At 43.1% G+C, this 16189-nt stretch overlaps 1 protein-coding gene across 1 annotated transcript in view; it reads right to left on the bottom strand.

The window, feature by feature from the left end:
- Positions 1 to 7561: 7561 nt before the first annotated feature.
- The window catches only part of SEPTIN1 (septin 1), a 79498-nt gene continuing 70870 nt past the window's right edge, over positions 7562 to 16189 (bottom strand). Inside the window, 1 exon segment of the mRNA XM_070944749.1 lies at positions 7562 to 7642. Coding sequence (XP_070800850.1) covers positions 7562 to 7642 — 81 coding nt within the window.

Below are 16189 nucleotides of genomic sequence, written 5' to 3'. Positions count from 1 at the left end.
TTACAACCATTGTAGCATCCTCATGGTCACATGTTCAAAATTCAGATGCTTGGCAACTGGTTCATATTCATGACAGTTGCAGTGTTCTGGGGTCATGTGATCAGCTTCTGCTGCCTTCTGACAAGCAAAGTCAATGGGGAATCCAGATTCACTTAACAACCATGTGACTAACTTAAAAGATGCAATAATTCACTTAACAACTATGGCAAGAAAAGTTGTAAAATGAGGCAAAACTCACTTAACAAATGTTTCACTTAGCAGCATAAATTTTGGACTCAGTAATGGCTGTAACTTGAGGACTAGATGTATCAGATTTAAAAAAATATTTTTAAAAAATTTTAAGATAAAGGCTAGAGTAATTCTTTCTGGGCTAAATAAATAAATAACACAACCTATGGCCAGAGCAAGCTCAAGTATGGATGGTTGCTTCCTAGCCCTATTCTACTCACCAAAGAAAGGAACAGGAGAGAAGGATTCTTCAACTGTGGTGCTGAAGTCCGTTTTCCATGGATATTGGCTTGTCAAGGTTGAAAAACTGGTTTATTTTTATTTATTATTTTATTTTATTCAATTTGTATACCGCCCTTCTCCTAGTGGACTCAGGGCGGTGCACAGCCAAAACTAAAACACATACCAATACAAAATTTAAAATTTTTAAAAGAATTACATGACTTTGGCCCAGAATTTAAAACATTCAAACTAAAACCCATTGACAATTTAAAAAGCTAAAAAAAAAAAAAAGGGGGGGGGTGTTTCACGCCAGCCCTGCTTGATGGAAAAGAAAAGTTTTTAGGGCACAGCGAAAGACCCGGAGATCCAATATCCTTCGTATCTCCGGGGGCAAATCGTTCCAGAGGGCAGGAGCTGCCACAGAGAAGGCCCTCCCCCTGGGGGTTGCCAGCCGACATTGCCTGGCTGACGGCACCCTGAGGAGTCCCTCTCTGTGGGAGCGTACTGGTCGGTGGGAGGCTATTGGCAACAGAAGGCGGTCCCGCAAATACCCAGGTCCTATGCCATGGAGCGCTTTAAAGGTGGTAACCAACACCTTGAAGTGCACCCGGAAGACCACTGGAAGCCAATGCAGCTCACGCAGGAGAGGTGTCACATGGGAGCGCCCCCTCGCTCCCATAATCCCCCACGTGGCTGCATTCTGCACCAGTTGGAGCCTCCGGGTTCTCCTCAAGGGGAGCCCCATGTAGAGAGCATTGCAGTAGTCCAGGCAGGAAGTGACGAGGGCATGAGTGACCGTGCGTAAGGAGTCCCGATCCAGAAAGGGACGCAACTGGCGAATCAGGCGAACCTGATAAAAAGCCCCCCTGGCCACGGCTGTCATATGCTCTTCTAAAGACAGCCGTGCATCCAGGAGGACGCCCAAGTTGCGAGCCCTGTCTGTGGGGGCCAATAACTCGCCCCCAATAGCCAGCGATGGCACCAGCTGGCTATATCGGGACACCGGAAGCCACAGCCACTCAGTCTTGGAAGGGTTGAGTCGAAGCCTGTTACTCCCCATCCAGATCCGCATGGCCTCCAGGCACCGGGACATCACTTCAAGGGCATCGTTGGGATGGCCTGGGGCGGAGATGTACAGCTGAGTATCATCAGCATACTGATGGTTTAGCACCCCATGAGAAGAGAACCTCCCTCAGGTTTCCTTCCCCCTCTTCAATCTGGCTCCATCTAAGCTTTTCTTTGCACTCAGTGCTTTTGTCTGTGGTCTTTTTTAGCCAATGGTGGGAAGAAGCTCCCAAAGGCTTACCAGGGTGGACATCATCGGAGCGTGAGGCCCTCAGCGATGAGCTGAGTGATGTTCTCATTTGTCTGGTTGCGCTGGCAAACAAGTGCCACATGGACCTCCCTGCAGCTGCTCTCTGTAAAATAGAAAAGAACTGCCTCAAATACCCAGCCAAGCAGGTCTATGGTTCCTCCAAGAAATACACAGAGTATCAGGAATAAGTATGGAATTTATTCCTGGATGGAGAGAAGAAAAAGCACCCCATGGCTTCTAGAAGATACTCTTTTCACAATTTAGGACTCTTTTGGGATGAGCAGTTCAAAGTGACCCCGGATTGACTCTTGACTTTGTGGGATGGATCCAGCAAGCTCTGATTCAAAGATACACAAACAGACCCTGTTGTGGAGATCTCTGTTTTTTGTTCCTTTGCCCTTTCTTTTCTTTTGCAAAGTAGGTTTGGGGAACCTGTGACCATCCAGGAAGTGTTGGGCTTCAATTCCATCACCCTGAGACCATGTTGACTGAGAGTCATTGGAGTTGGAGTCCAACCCCAGTTGGAAGGCTGCAGGTTCTCCATCCCAAACTTCAAGGGTTGCAGATGGATGCACAGGAGTGCAGAGGAATCTCTCTGGAGGTAAAACTGAAATATCACATCGGATGTGGAAAAAGGTCATTTACAGAGAGAAATACATGTCCCTTTCCTTGTGGAGGGGTGTATCCAGCATAAAAGTGCAAGGAGCTTTTTATAAACTCTGCTTTCTGAGTGAGGCCAGATTTTTCTCTCCAGCTTGTGGATGTAGTTTAGTTTAGTTATTAAAGAAAAATAGGTGGCCACCATTTTGACCTGAAGAATTGACAATTTCTTCCTGACTGCACATTCTTTCCAATAGAATTGCCCTCCTCAATGTGTAGATTACATCTCATTTGGTATTCCCTTTGGGTCTTAAAAATGCAGAGGGCATTTTTGAGGGGAAAAAATGGTGGGAGGCTGAAGAATGAAGTGGCTGTGGTGGTTTTCCTGCCCAAACTGGCAACATAACATGGCTACCATCATAACATAATAACATTTGAAGAGGTTGCTAGATATGCCTTCTCTGTGTTGATTCATTTGCTCCTACAAAGTGGGCAGAAAGGATGAATGATGCCATGATGCAAATGTGTCATTGCCTTACATACACGTGACAGTACAATGTATATGCAGCACTCGTGTGGGTGATATTGCGACACAGATGCAGAAATAGTGGAGCACGTCATGAGGTTGTAGCACAAATGTCATGATGTGGGAGTTATTGTGGATAGAAATGGACACCTATGTTTCTTCTTCAGCACTTCAGTATCCCCTCCATCATATTCCTATTCTTTTTTTTTTTGTAAATTTGTTTTATTTTTTCCAACATAAACATAAAAAAGAAAAATTTTCTCAAGAACGAAGTCTTGGTCTGGTCACAAATGGGTATACTAGTTTAACAAAGGAAAACAGATAATTTTAACATAAATTCCAACATCTTAATTTAAATCTTTCTATTATCTCATCATACATCTTAATCTACTAAAACAAAGCTCATTTTTATATTCAATTATAAATTCAATTATAAATCAAAATTCAATACCGCTCTAATTTTTTTTTCCATTGCTCCTTTTAACATCAACATTAAACACAAAAACAGTCTAATCTAGTGTTCTATATATTTACCTTACAATTTTATCACCACGAATCCTAATTTCCAAATGTATGCAACTCAATTTTTATTTCAATTTATTAATCAAAATTTCTTTCTATTTTTCTCATTTTCTAGACCCAATTCATCCTATCTTAATCTTAAACTTTTACACAGACATCTCAAAATTTTCCATTTCATTTTAATTATCACCCAACATTTTCTTTTTCACCCCTTATTAATAATTATTCTTCAATGTATTCTCCTCATTCTCCTCCATCACTCCCGCTGTTGTTTGGCTGATTTCCAGCATAACATATTTTGGCTGAGTTTTCAGCATATTCTCCTCCATAACTCCAACTATTATTTGGCTGATTTCCAGCATTTTCTCTTATTTTGGCTGATTACCAGCATGCTTTATTTTGGCTGATTTCCAGCATTCTCCTCCATAGCTCCACCTATTATTTGGCTGATTTCCAGCATTACTTATTTTAGCTGAGTTTTCAGCATAATCTCCTCCATAACTCCAACTATTATTTGGCTGATTACCAGCATTTTCCATTGTTTTGGCTGATTTCCAGCATGCTTTATTTTGGCTGATTAACAGCATTCTCCTCCATAACTCCACCTATTATTTGGCTGATTTCCAGCATTACATTATTTTGGCTGAGTTTTCAGCTTATTCTCCTCCTTAACTCCAACTACTATTCTGCTAACTTATTTTAAAAATTTCTTCTTCAGTATGTTGTCTATTAATCCACTGTTTCCAACTAAACTCTTCCAGGGTGTATCCCCATCTATTTCTTAATATTAATCATTTCCAACATGTGTTAAATTCAATCTCAATTATGACTTCCATCTGTGTACCTTAGTATATTTTTTTTTAATTTTTTTTTATTTTTTTAATTTGATTTATATGCCGCCCTTCTCCGGAGACTCAGGGCGGCTTACAATGCGTTAAGCAATAGCCTTCATTCTTTTGTATATTTTATACAAAGTCAGCTTATTGCCCCCACAAACTGGGTCCTCATTTCACCTACCTTAGAAAGGAGGGAAGGCTGAGTCAACCTTGAGCCTTGGAGAGATTCGAACCAGCAGAAATTGCAGGCAGCTGTGTTAATAACAGGGTGCACTAAACCCCTGTACTATCAAGTATATCATCTATAATCATTAACAATTGATCATAATTATCATCCACCACTTTATCAACTTAAAACTAAAACATGTTACATCTAATTATGCTTTTATGAAAATATCACTTTTAGTCACCTTAACTTCCCACTTCTATTTTAATTATCTTTTATTTTTAATTTTCTATCTTTATTTTACCATAAGCACTTCTTGTTTTTATTTAAAGCTCACTTAAACTTTGAACCATTTAAACAATTAAGCATTCAAACATTGCTATCTAGTTTATCTATTTTGCTTCTTCATTTCCTTAACTGTCCATAAGCATTTCAATTCAAAGTCAATACTTCCATGCTTAAAACTCTGCATATCCTTTTTAATTCTATTGTAGAATCTGTTTCCAGTAAAATCCATTAGCTTCTCCACTTCTGTTCCTGCGCCAAGCCTTTTGTTACTGCGCCAGTTAGTTAAAAGTGTATTAGTCATTGTGTTTCTTCTTTCTTAATAGAGCCATTAGAAGACAGAATAGGAATCTCCAAAGTTCAAAAAACCATAGTTCTTTTCAAAGTAATCCACAATATGTAGCGAGTCAAATAGGTTCTTTTCAGAAAAAAAAAACAAGTTTCCACAATCAACACTTTCACTTAGTCACAGCTTCAATCGTCATTTTGAAACATTTATGTAGCAATCCGTTTAATCTCTTTGTCTGGCTATTATTATTATTATTATTATTATTATTATTATTATTATTGTTATTGTTGTTGTTGTTATTATTATTATTATTATTATTATTATTATTATTATTATTATTATTTATTAAATTTCTATACCGCCCTTCTCCCGAAGGACTCAGGGCGGTGAACAGCCAAGATTAAAATACATACAATATGAAAATTAAAATAATTTAAAACATAATTAAATCAATTTGGCTTCCCCAATTTAAAACCCCTTACCCATAAAATTAACCAGTTAAAAATTTTAAGCCAGCCCGGCTTGCTGAAATAAAAAAAAAAGATGACAAATCCTTAATTATTGCTTTTCTCTTTTCCAAAAGTCAAGTCCATTTCAGTTTTAACAAGAAAATTTGAATATCCAACTCTATTTGGTTATTAAGCAATTCATTCCAATCAATCAGTGTTAAAGTAAAATTCTTAAAGGGTCTTCAATTCCTTTCCTTATTTTACAAAATCTTCAAGCCCCTCAGATCTTCAGCCGCTAGGTAAGGCTGGGGGTCTTATTTGTAAATATCCTTATTCACACATTGTTTCTCTCCTGGGTTGGTGTCACTCACCCGGCTCCAAAGCACATCGTCCTTTCTTCCTTCCTCCTGCACATTGCTTGTCCCGATTTGTCGCGGTCTCGAGGCAGCCACCATGGCTTCTGTCCCCTGCCGCTGACTTAGAGGGTTGCCTCCGGCCTCCGAGGAACTTGCCTGTTCTTCTCGGCCACCCAAAGGGTCCCTCTCTTTCCCCTGTCCCTTCAGGACAGGGTAGGTCCACAGACCTGTCAGCGGCGGTTTGCCAGTCGGGGTTTTTGCGGGGCTCATCAGACTGCATCGCCGCAACGCCAAACCAGAAGTCCATCATATTCCTATTCTTGATAGCCCAATAAACTGTCCTGTTGATTCTGCCGGTAGTCCTTAACTTACGACCACAATTGGAACCAGAATTTGTTGCTAAGCAGTATAAGTGAAGTGTGCCCAATTTCATGATCTTTTTTGCCATGATTGTTATGTGAATCACTGCAGTTGTTAAGTGAGTCATATAGTTGTTAAGTGAATCCAGCTTCTCACATTGAATTTGCTTGTCAGAAGCCAGCTGGAATAGCTTGATCTCGGGATGCTGCAACCATAAACACTTGCCAAGCATCCAAATTTTGATCACATCACCATGGAGTTGCAATGGTCATAAGTGCAAGAACTGTTCATAAGTCACTTTTTTCACTTGCTGAATGAGAGGACTACCTGTATAATATTAAGCCGAGAACTAAAGAGTTAATTTTCTTAGTGTCATCTTTTTGTGGCTTCTTACCAATTGTTCAGCTCTAATATCTCTGCATTCTTGCAGAAGATCTGTAGATATTGTTGAAAATATTTGGTTCTCATGTTAAGCTAAGCCATGGTAGTTTAATCATGATGGGTTTGCTTGCCATTGCACAAAACATTCCTTTATGGCAAAAGGACCAAAATTACAGTTGAGTGAGTTGTGTCAGTTCAGCCAAGCTGATCAATCAAAATGACCCTGAATAAATCAGATTTGGATTAATGATTGGGTCCTATTGAAAAACAGCTACAGGTAGTCCTCGGCTTACAACCATTCATTTAGTGGCCATTCAAAGTTACAATGGCACTAAAAAGAGTGACTTATGACCATTTTTCACATGACTGTTGCAGCATCCCCATAGTCACGTGATCAAAATTCAGACACTTGGCAATTGACTCATATTTATGATGATTGCAGTGTCCTGGGGTCATGTGATCACCTATTGCGACCTGACAAAGTCAATGGGGAGGCCAGGTTCACTTAAAAACTGTTACTAACTTAACTGCAGTGCTTCACTTAACTGTTGCAAGATAGGTCTTAAATTGGGGCAAACCTCACTTAACAAATGTCTCACTTAGCCACAGATATCTTGGGCTCAATTATGGACATAAGTCGAGGACTACTTACATTTGACTCAATCCCAAATCATGAATCGATTATACTTTAGATATAAATGCCTTATAAGAAAGAAATTGCGAGAGAATAACTGCATTAAAAATTCCAGGCCTGGCATGGATCCAAAAAATGCATTTTATTGAAGAGTTTTATTGCTGGCAAGTGAGAAATGTTCAAGGTCTTAATGGATGAGAAAAGAGGTCTGTGTGAAAGGAGGAGAGAGGAACGAAGGAAAGAATTCCCTTTTCCACTTCTCCAAATGCACAGTTCATCTGCCAGAACTAACCTGGCCATTTTCCAAAGCTGGTGGGCTCCTCTGACCTGAAGATCAGCCAGGGAATTTCTCCCTTCAGAGATTCCTCTGATTCTTGGGAAAAGAGGCTCTTTCACAAGCTGTTGCACTGTTCTCCCTTGCTGTGTAGCATCTGCTCCTTCATTTTCCGTAACATTTCCTGCATCCAATGGAGCTTGGAAAAGCAACGGAGAAATGAAATTTGCGCTCACAGTGCAGCCTAAGAGTATTAGGTAAGAGCGGCTGAGATTTGGGTTGGGAAGTTGATGGATTGCCCTGGGCAAAGACAATCATCCAACCTGTACCTAGCCTTACTAAGAGGGCAGGAACCTGCATTTCCCTCTCTGTGGCTGGCAATTATGAAAAACATCTGTCTTCTGTGAGGTCCTTGCTGCTCTCTGAGCTTGGTTGTTTCCTTGCAGACATTTTGTGGTACACAGGAAATACCTGTCACCTGGAAAATAAATGACAGTGAGTTGGAATACAAGACAAGAAAAAGTTTATTTCTTTGCAAAGGTCCCTCTCAAATTGAGAGAGCAAATTACAGTGTCTCCCTTACCGTCTTTTATACAATTTCAGGTAACATTGTACAGGATACAAGCCAGGATACAAGCATGTCCCTTGAGTACAATTTCAGACTTTATATAACAAGTAAACACATGTTTTCCCCTTGTGGAAAGTCCCCACAATTCCAATATATAAAAATACCCCACTTAAAAATATCGCTTATACATGTAATATGTAATATCAGCATATGCGTACTTCCCCTTCTTAATGAGGGCAAGATGCTTGAGGGCAAGATGACCTGAAAGCATATTTCCTGCCAGATAAACACATTCTCAAGAACACAGGAATTACACAGTTCCTTTCTCATGTTCTTAAATGTCAGCTAAATTATATAATCAGGTTATACAGAGTAAAATAAAGCCTTGACATGATTTTAAAATGGCGTAACTTAGGCTATACATTTTTACAGGAATAATCCTAATTTCTTTATTTCTCACAATCCCCACTTCTCCTCTTCATTATTTTTTATTCCTGTAAATTATGTATATCTTGCAACATTATAGAAACTTCTCTTCTCCCTAAGCCACCATGCGAATCTCCAACTAATTTCTTTTGCTTCTTTATTTGACAGCAACACTTCCAAAAATCACAGCAAATAGGTATACATTTAATACAAAGACAAGAAATAACCTGGACTCTCTATTAGGTCAGCCCATTTTTCCATCACTACTGACTCTGGGACTTTATTATCACCCTCCTGGATTTTTATGTTTGTTCTCTATCTCCTTCTGCTGCTGGCTAGTTTATTCCTGCCGCCCGATTTCCACCTTTAGGCCTTGGCTCGGGGGAGGAGAGATTGCAGGCTGGAGGGAGAAGCTGAGAGTCCAGGTCAAGGACTGCTGCTCCATCTGCAGGGAGAGAGTGACTATTGTTGGCCTTTTACATCCAGCCGCGGTGAGAGAACGGCTGTGGCCATCCGCCTGCACTGCAACCATCTGATCTGGTCGCCCCATCACTGTGAGAGAGTGAAGGGGCCCCAGCTTCATCCTGGCCAGCCTCTTTTGCCATCTCTCACCTCAATGACTATCTTTAAATTTCGCTGACATCCAAGGTTCCCCTTTTCCATCTCATCATACTTGTATGGCTTATACCTCGGCAGATTTGCTTGCGCTGCGAGATGCCCCCCTCTCGCGGCAATGGCCTTCCACTCTATCGAAGGCCTACCTTAAGGACGGGCTTTGGAGCCCCGAGAGGTGGCATGTTTTAAAGCGGGGATTGAGGGGTTTTTTAATTAGGGTTTTTAATAATCTTTTAAGGGGAACTGGGAGGGCGACCAAAGGGGATGGGGGGGGGGGTAATCCACCTAGGTCAGGGCCCAGCCTGGCACAGGGTAACGGTCTGGAGGGCGCAGGACGAGGGATTGGGGATGTCATCAGCACGGTGGATGGGAGGGGCAGATATGGCGGGAGCAGAGGACCTTATCTTGTGCCGGGGGTGTGCACTCGCTACTTGAGAGCGATTGCACGCCCCGGTCCTCAAGGCTCCCCTCGGATACTAGGTGGCTCAGATACTCAGGACCTGGGCCTCCGGCTGATGCTGTGCAACGCCAGGTCCGTGGTAAATAAGGCCCCCCTCATTTACGATCTTATTCAAGAGGGGGGAGCGGACCTGGCAGGTATTACGGAGACCTGGTTGGGCCCGGAGGGAGGGGTCCCTCTGGTTGAGATGTGTCCACCAGGCTTCAGAGCATTCCATCAGCCGAGGGCCCAGGGGAGGGGCGGGGGGGGTGGCGGTTATTATTAACGAGGGTCTGGGTCCGAGGGAGACCACTGTGCCACAGATTGCCGGGTGTGAGTCCCTCTTTGTGAGATGAGGTCATGGGGTTCAGATGGGCTTGCTGCTTACGTACCTGGCTCCCTGCCGCGTGGCAACGGCCCTGTCCGAGCTACTCGACGTGATAGCCACGGTGGCAGTTGATACACCCAGGCTTATGGTCATGGGTGATTTCAATCTGCCGTCCGTTGGTGAAACGTCAGAGATGGCTCGGGAGTTCATGGCTTCCATGACGGCCATGGACCTGACCCAGTTAGTTCATGGCCCCACGCACAGGGAGGGACACACGCTGGACCTGATTTTTGTCTCTGGCCAGTGGTTGAGTGGTCTTATTATAGGGGATATAGACATGAAACCCTTGTCATGGTCAGATCACTCACTCCTTCGTCTGGACCTTCGAACCGCTACACCCCGCCGCAGGGAGGCGGACCCAATTAGATGGATCCGCCCCAGGCGCCTGATGGATCCTGATAGGTTCCAGACGGAGCTTGGGCCAATTCCTGAAGATCTGGCACACGACTCGGCCGAGGACCTGGTAGCTGCCTGGGATCGGGCGGCTGGTGGGGCCTTGGATCGAGTCGTGCCTTTGCGGCCTCTGACCCGGTGTCGATCCCTCGCGGCTCCTTGGTTCACCGAGGAGCTGAGGGAGATGAAACGCCGGAAAAGACGCCTAGAGAGCGGTTGGAGGGCCAGTCTCGCTGAATCTGACCGAACACAGGTAAGGTCGCATATTAAGACCTACCTAGTGGCGATAAAGACGGCAAAGTTTAACTACTTTTCCGCCTCTATTGCGTCATCAGGGAATCGTCCGGCCGCCCTGTTCAGGGTAACCCGCTCCCTGCTCCATCCGGGAGCGCGGGAGGATCCCTTGGAAGGCAGGGCGGAGGATTTCGGACAATACCTGTATGACAAAATCGCTCAGATCCGGGGGGATTTGGACTCTGACTGGGTAGATCAGGGCAGGGTGACGAGGAATAGTCTTGAGAATGTTACCTGGGAGGAGTTTGATGCTGTGACTCCGGATGATGTGGACAGGATTTTGGGGAGACTTAGTGCGGCCACATGTTTACTGGACCCGTGTCCCTCCTGGTTGGTACTGGCCTCCCGGGAGGTTACACGAGGCTGGCTCCAGGGTGTTATCAACGCTTCGTTGAGTGAGGGTCACTTCCCCGCCGCCTTGAAAGAAGCGGTGGTGAGGCCTCTCCTCAAGAAGCCGTCCCTGGATCCGGCAATATTGGCCAACTATCGTCCTGTCTCCAACCTTCGCTTCCTGGCGAAGGTTGTTGAGAGTGTGGTCGCACGACAGTTTCCACAATTCTTGGAGGAAACATCCTATCTAGATCCGTTCCAGTCGGGTTTCAGGCCTGGATACAGCACGGAAACGGCATTGGTCGCGTTGGTTGATGATCTCTGGAGGGCTCGGGACAGGGGTTGTTCCTCTGTTCTGGTCCTGTTAGACCTCTCAGCGGCTTTTGATACCATCGACCATGGTATCATGCTGCACCAGTTGGAAGAGTTGGGGATGGGGGGCACCGTATTACGGTGGTTCTCCTCCTTTCTCTCCGACCGGTCGCAGTTCGTGTTGGCAGGGGGGCAGAGGTCGACCTCAAGGCCTCTTATATGTGGAGTGCCTCAGGGGTCGGTCCTCTCGCCCCTCCTGTTCAACATTTATGTGAAGCCGCTGGGCGAGATCATCCGTGGCTTTGGGGTGAGATACCACCAGTACGCTGATGACACCCAGCTGTACATCTCCACCCCAGGCCACCCCAACGATGCCCTTGAAGTGATGTCCCAGTGCCTGGAGGCTGTGCGGATCTGGATGGGGAGGAACAGGCTCAGGCTCAACCCTTCCAAGACTGAGTGGCTGTGGCTCCCGGCATCCCGATATAGTCAGTTGACTCCATCACTGACTATTGGGGGCGAGTCGTTGGCCCCCACAGAGAGGGCTCGCAATCTGGGAGTCCTCCTGGATAGGCAGCTGTCCTTGGAGGAACATCTGACGGCTGTAACCAGGGGGACCTTTTGTCAGGTTCACCTGATCCGCCAGTTGCGGCCCTTTCTTGATCGGGATTCCCTGTGCACAGTCACTCATGCCCTCGTCACCTCTCGCCTTGACTACTGCAACGCTCTCTACATGGGGCTCCCCTTGAGGAGCACCCGGAGGCTCCAACTGGTCCAGAATGCAGCAGCGCGGGTAGTGACGGGAGCAGCCTGGCGCTCCCATGTAACACCGCTCCTGTGCGAGCTGCACTGGCTCCCAGTGGTCTTCCGGGTGCGCTTCAAGGTGTTGGTTATCACCTTTAAAGCGCTCCATGACATAGGGCCTAGCTATCTTCGAGACCGCCTGCTGCCACCGACGATCTCCCATCGACCCGTGCGCTCCCACAGAGAGGGCCTCCTCGGGGTGCCATCAGCCAAACAGTGCAGGCTGGTGACCCCCAGGGGAAGGGCCTTCTCTGTGGGGGCACCTACCCTCTGGAGTCAATTGCCTCCAGAGATAAGGAGAATCCAAGACCTCGGTGCCTTCCGCCGTGCCCTTAAAACCTTCCTTTTCCAGCAAGCCGGGCTGGCCTAATTTTTTAAGTGTTTTTAAGTGTTTTGTTTATTGTTTTTAATTAATGGGGCCAAATTTATATATGTATATTTTAACTGTATTTTAATATTTGTACTTGATGTTTTTACTTGGCTGTTCACCGCCCTGAGTCCTCAGGGAGAAGGGCGGTATACAAATTCAAAATAAAATAAAATAAAAATAAATAAATAAGACATATAACTATAATCAACAATATGCCTACAAACAATTCCCTTAACCATGCAAAGTTAGGTAACCATGAGGTTAATATATCCCAAACTCCCCTAAAAGCTGTATTTTCAGTTACATGTGTTAAATGTGTAGTGATATTATGTAATGTCTTTATCTTAGATTCTATAAATTGAGATCGATCGGATATATTGAAACAACAAAGGCCGTGGAATTCCTCGCACCCATGACCCATTCTTAATAGCATATAATCTATAGCCACTCTATTTTGTAATAATGATTGTCTTATTTCTCCCATCTCATCAGCTAATGCAGCAATAGCAGACGATGTTTCATTTATACTTTTAGCTAAAGCACAAGCTAGGTGTCCAAGTTGATTCTGGCTATATTGTGTAGACATCCATGGAAACATTCCCAAAAGTCCAGCCTGAACTTTATTCAGTACTACCACTTCATCATTACAGTTAGCATCAAACTCCAACTGTGTAGCATCCCTTTTACCTCTATAAACCCCCTATATGTTCCTTCTCCAACATGGTCATATGATTCTATTGGTGTAATATGCCATTTAGTAGGATCCTTAGGAGCATATATAATTAAATGAGGTTCTCTTTCAGGCCTAGGAATTTCTCCATCTCCATGTCCCTCTACAGTTTCAACACCTTCATGCGTAGTCACCTTAGTCATCACTTTCTTCTGAACACGGTCAGTATGATACAAACTTGCATTCATCATTTCATAGTAAAACTCTGTTTTATAGTTTATATCTTTAAAATGTGCAACAGCCATAACAGTAGTTAAACGGCCAATAGTACAAGGACCACCTACGGCATGTGCCGGAATATATGCATAAGCATACAATCCACAAAAGAGAAACCAACCCTTAGGTAAATATAGAACCTGATTTATGGCTTCCACTTCCTCCATCTCCGAGCAGTGAAAAACCTTTTTAGTAGGCACAGGAACATATATTACCTTCTCAGGTCGTTTCTCAGGATGTTTATATAATACACAATCATATGCTGGTAATATTGTTTTAACTTCAATCACCAGTTTCTTCTGATTAGTCCATTTAGTTGGCTTTTGTGGACTCCCAAATAATGTTATAATATGTGACAAATTAAGATTATTTGGTTCTATTAGGATACTTGCTTCTTCAAATAAAAACTTTCCCGGTACTGGTACCCCCACAAAACATGTAGCCATTATATCAGAGACAGTTGTCTCACCCCTGATACAAAAGGAAGTACTGTTTAAAGCTACCTTCATTAAATCCAGAAATATATTGCCTTCTCTCGTTCTCCGTTCAGCAATACTTCTGGTATATCGTAAAGGTGCCTTAAGATAACCAACAGCACATCTTCCCTTCCAGAAATAAGGCAATGTAGGCAAAGCCAAATTTCCACATAGAAACATTAACTACGAAGGGGCTTTTATTTTAAAATATGGAAAGTGTAATCCCTCCTCCAAAATACGGAATATTTTATATGAAGGAGTATGATTACCATATAAATCAGTACATTGATTATATAAAAACTCCATTCTATCTGACAAATCAGTGTATTTAGGGGTTATGTCATATGTATTGTTACAACTGGCATATCTGCCTAACGGTATACCATCCACAAAAGATGATCTTATACATATATCAGCTTCTTCAGCACCTTCTATCAGGGTCAGTATTTCTATTAAAGAATATTGGTGCTTGAGTTCAGTATGGAAACACAACTGCTGCCATGTTATTGGATAATCATGTAACACATCCAACATTTCTTTTTCCATCCCTATCTGCACCTCCAAAAGAATAAACAGAAACACCATATACCCCATCTTCCTAGTGGACTAAGCCCCCCTCTTCAATGTACCTTCCAAAAAGATAAAATATTATTATCTTACCACCAAAGTATCAAACTGTCGAGGTGAACCTGCATCCACTGGATACCAAAGCATAGATTTACACCAGTCAATTATATCTTTTCTTAATACAATCAAAAATACAACAAAAACTAATATCACTCCTAGCCAAATACAAAATTCTTCATAAAACTCTTCTTCCATCCGTTGGTCATCAATCATCTAAGGGTTGTCGACGAAAGGTCAATTTAAGAGGATCCGTAGATTTCGCAGCCACCGTCCATCCATATGGCGAAGACACCAGTCCTTTCACTCTGGAATAATGCACCCAACCTCGTTCCTTTGTTCTCACAGCCGATTCAGTAGTCAGCAAAACTTGGAACGGTCCTTCCCACACCGGCTGCAACTTTTTCTCCTTAAGTGCTTTGATCAGGACCCAGTCTCCGCTTTTGTATTCATGGATTTGGAAGTCAAGCGGTGGGGTTTGAGCCAATAATCCTTTAGACCTTAAAAAAGAAAAACACTGGGACAGTCCTTGTATATATTTTCTTAGAAAAACATCCTTCAATTCTATTCTGGGCATTCCAACTTTCCCTGTATACGGCAATCCAAACATCATCTCATATGGAGATATTCCTATATCCTTTCTCGGACTTGTTCTTATCCTCAATAGAGCTAAAGGCAAACATTTTGTCCAAGGCAGTTTTAACTCTAGCATTAATTTTTTTAACGCAGATTTTATAGTCTGATTAGCTCTCTCCACACGTCCAGAGGAACTAGCTAAATGACTTAAATGAAGCTGCCAATCAATTCCCAATTGATTCATTACTTGCTTCACCACCTGGGCCGTAAAATGTGTACCTCTATCACTATCTATTGATTCTATTAACCCATAGCGTGGTATCAATTGTTCCAATATAATCTTAACAGTCATTTGAGCATTTGCCCTCGCACAAGGAAAAGCTTCAACCCATCCTGTTAAATGATCCACTATAACTAATAAGTATTTAAGAGTTCCAACCGCTGGCATTTCTGTATAATCCACTTGGATTCGTTGAAAAGGCCAGACAGCCAACTCTCTACCTCCCATCAGTTGTTTTCTCATAATCTTTTTATTAATTCTTACACAATGTATACACTTCCGTAAGTGTATTTGCATAGCTATAGTATACATCCCCCTACACACATATGTACGTTTAACAAAATCAATAAGAGCTTGTGTTCCCCAATGAGTTCCCTCATGCACATGTTCAAGTACATTCCTCATCATAGCTTTATTCAACACTTGCACCCCATTCTTAGTAATCCATTTACCATTCACCTGACGCACACCCTCATTTATCATTTGTTGTTCTTCATCATTAGTAAATACTGGCGTCACGTCAAAAGTCAATGCCGGGACTAAAATCATAATAGCTTCTTCCCCTAAAGCTGCTTCCTTAGCTGCTTCATCTGCCAACCTATTTCCCACTATCAATTTCGAAGTTCCCTTCTTATGTGCTTCAACATGTATAACAGCAAGCTTAGTAGGGCCCTCAGCTGCTTTTAAGACAGCGGTTATGAGATCAACTTGTTTAAGTTCTTTTCCCTTAGTAGAAATCAATCCCCGCTCCATCCAGATTTTACCAAAAGTATTTAAAATACCATAAGCGTATTTTGAATCTGTATAGATATTTCCCACTTCATTAGCCAACAAATGCAAAGCTTGCAACAAAGCAAAAACCTCACACGTTTGTGCTGACCATTCAGACGGTAACTTTCCAGCTT

Source organism: Pituophis catenifer, unplaced genomic scaffold (genome assembly GCF_029215685.1).
Source record: "Pituophis catenifer annectens isolate HBS135680 unplaced genomic scaffold, rPitCat1.0.hap2 SCAF_5, whole genome shotgun sequence".
In the NCBI taxonomy this organism is placed as follows: Eukaryota; Metazoa; Chordata; class Lepidosauria; order Squamata; family Colubridae; genus Pituophis; species Pituophis catenifer.
The sequence above is the reverse complement of the archived record's forward strand: the minus strand, read 5'-3'. Positions and strand labels throughout refer to the sequence as shown.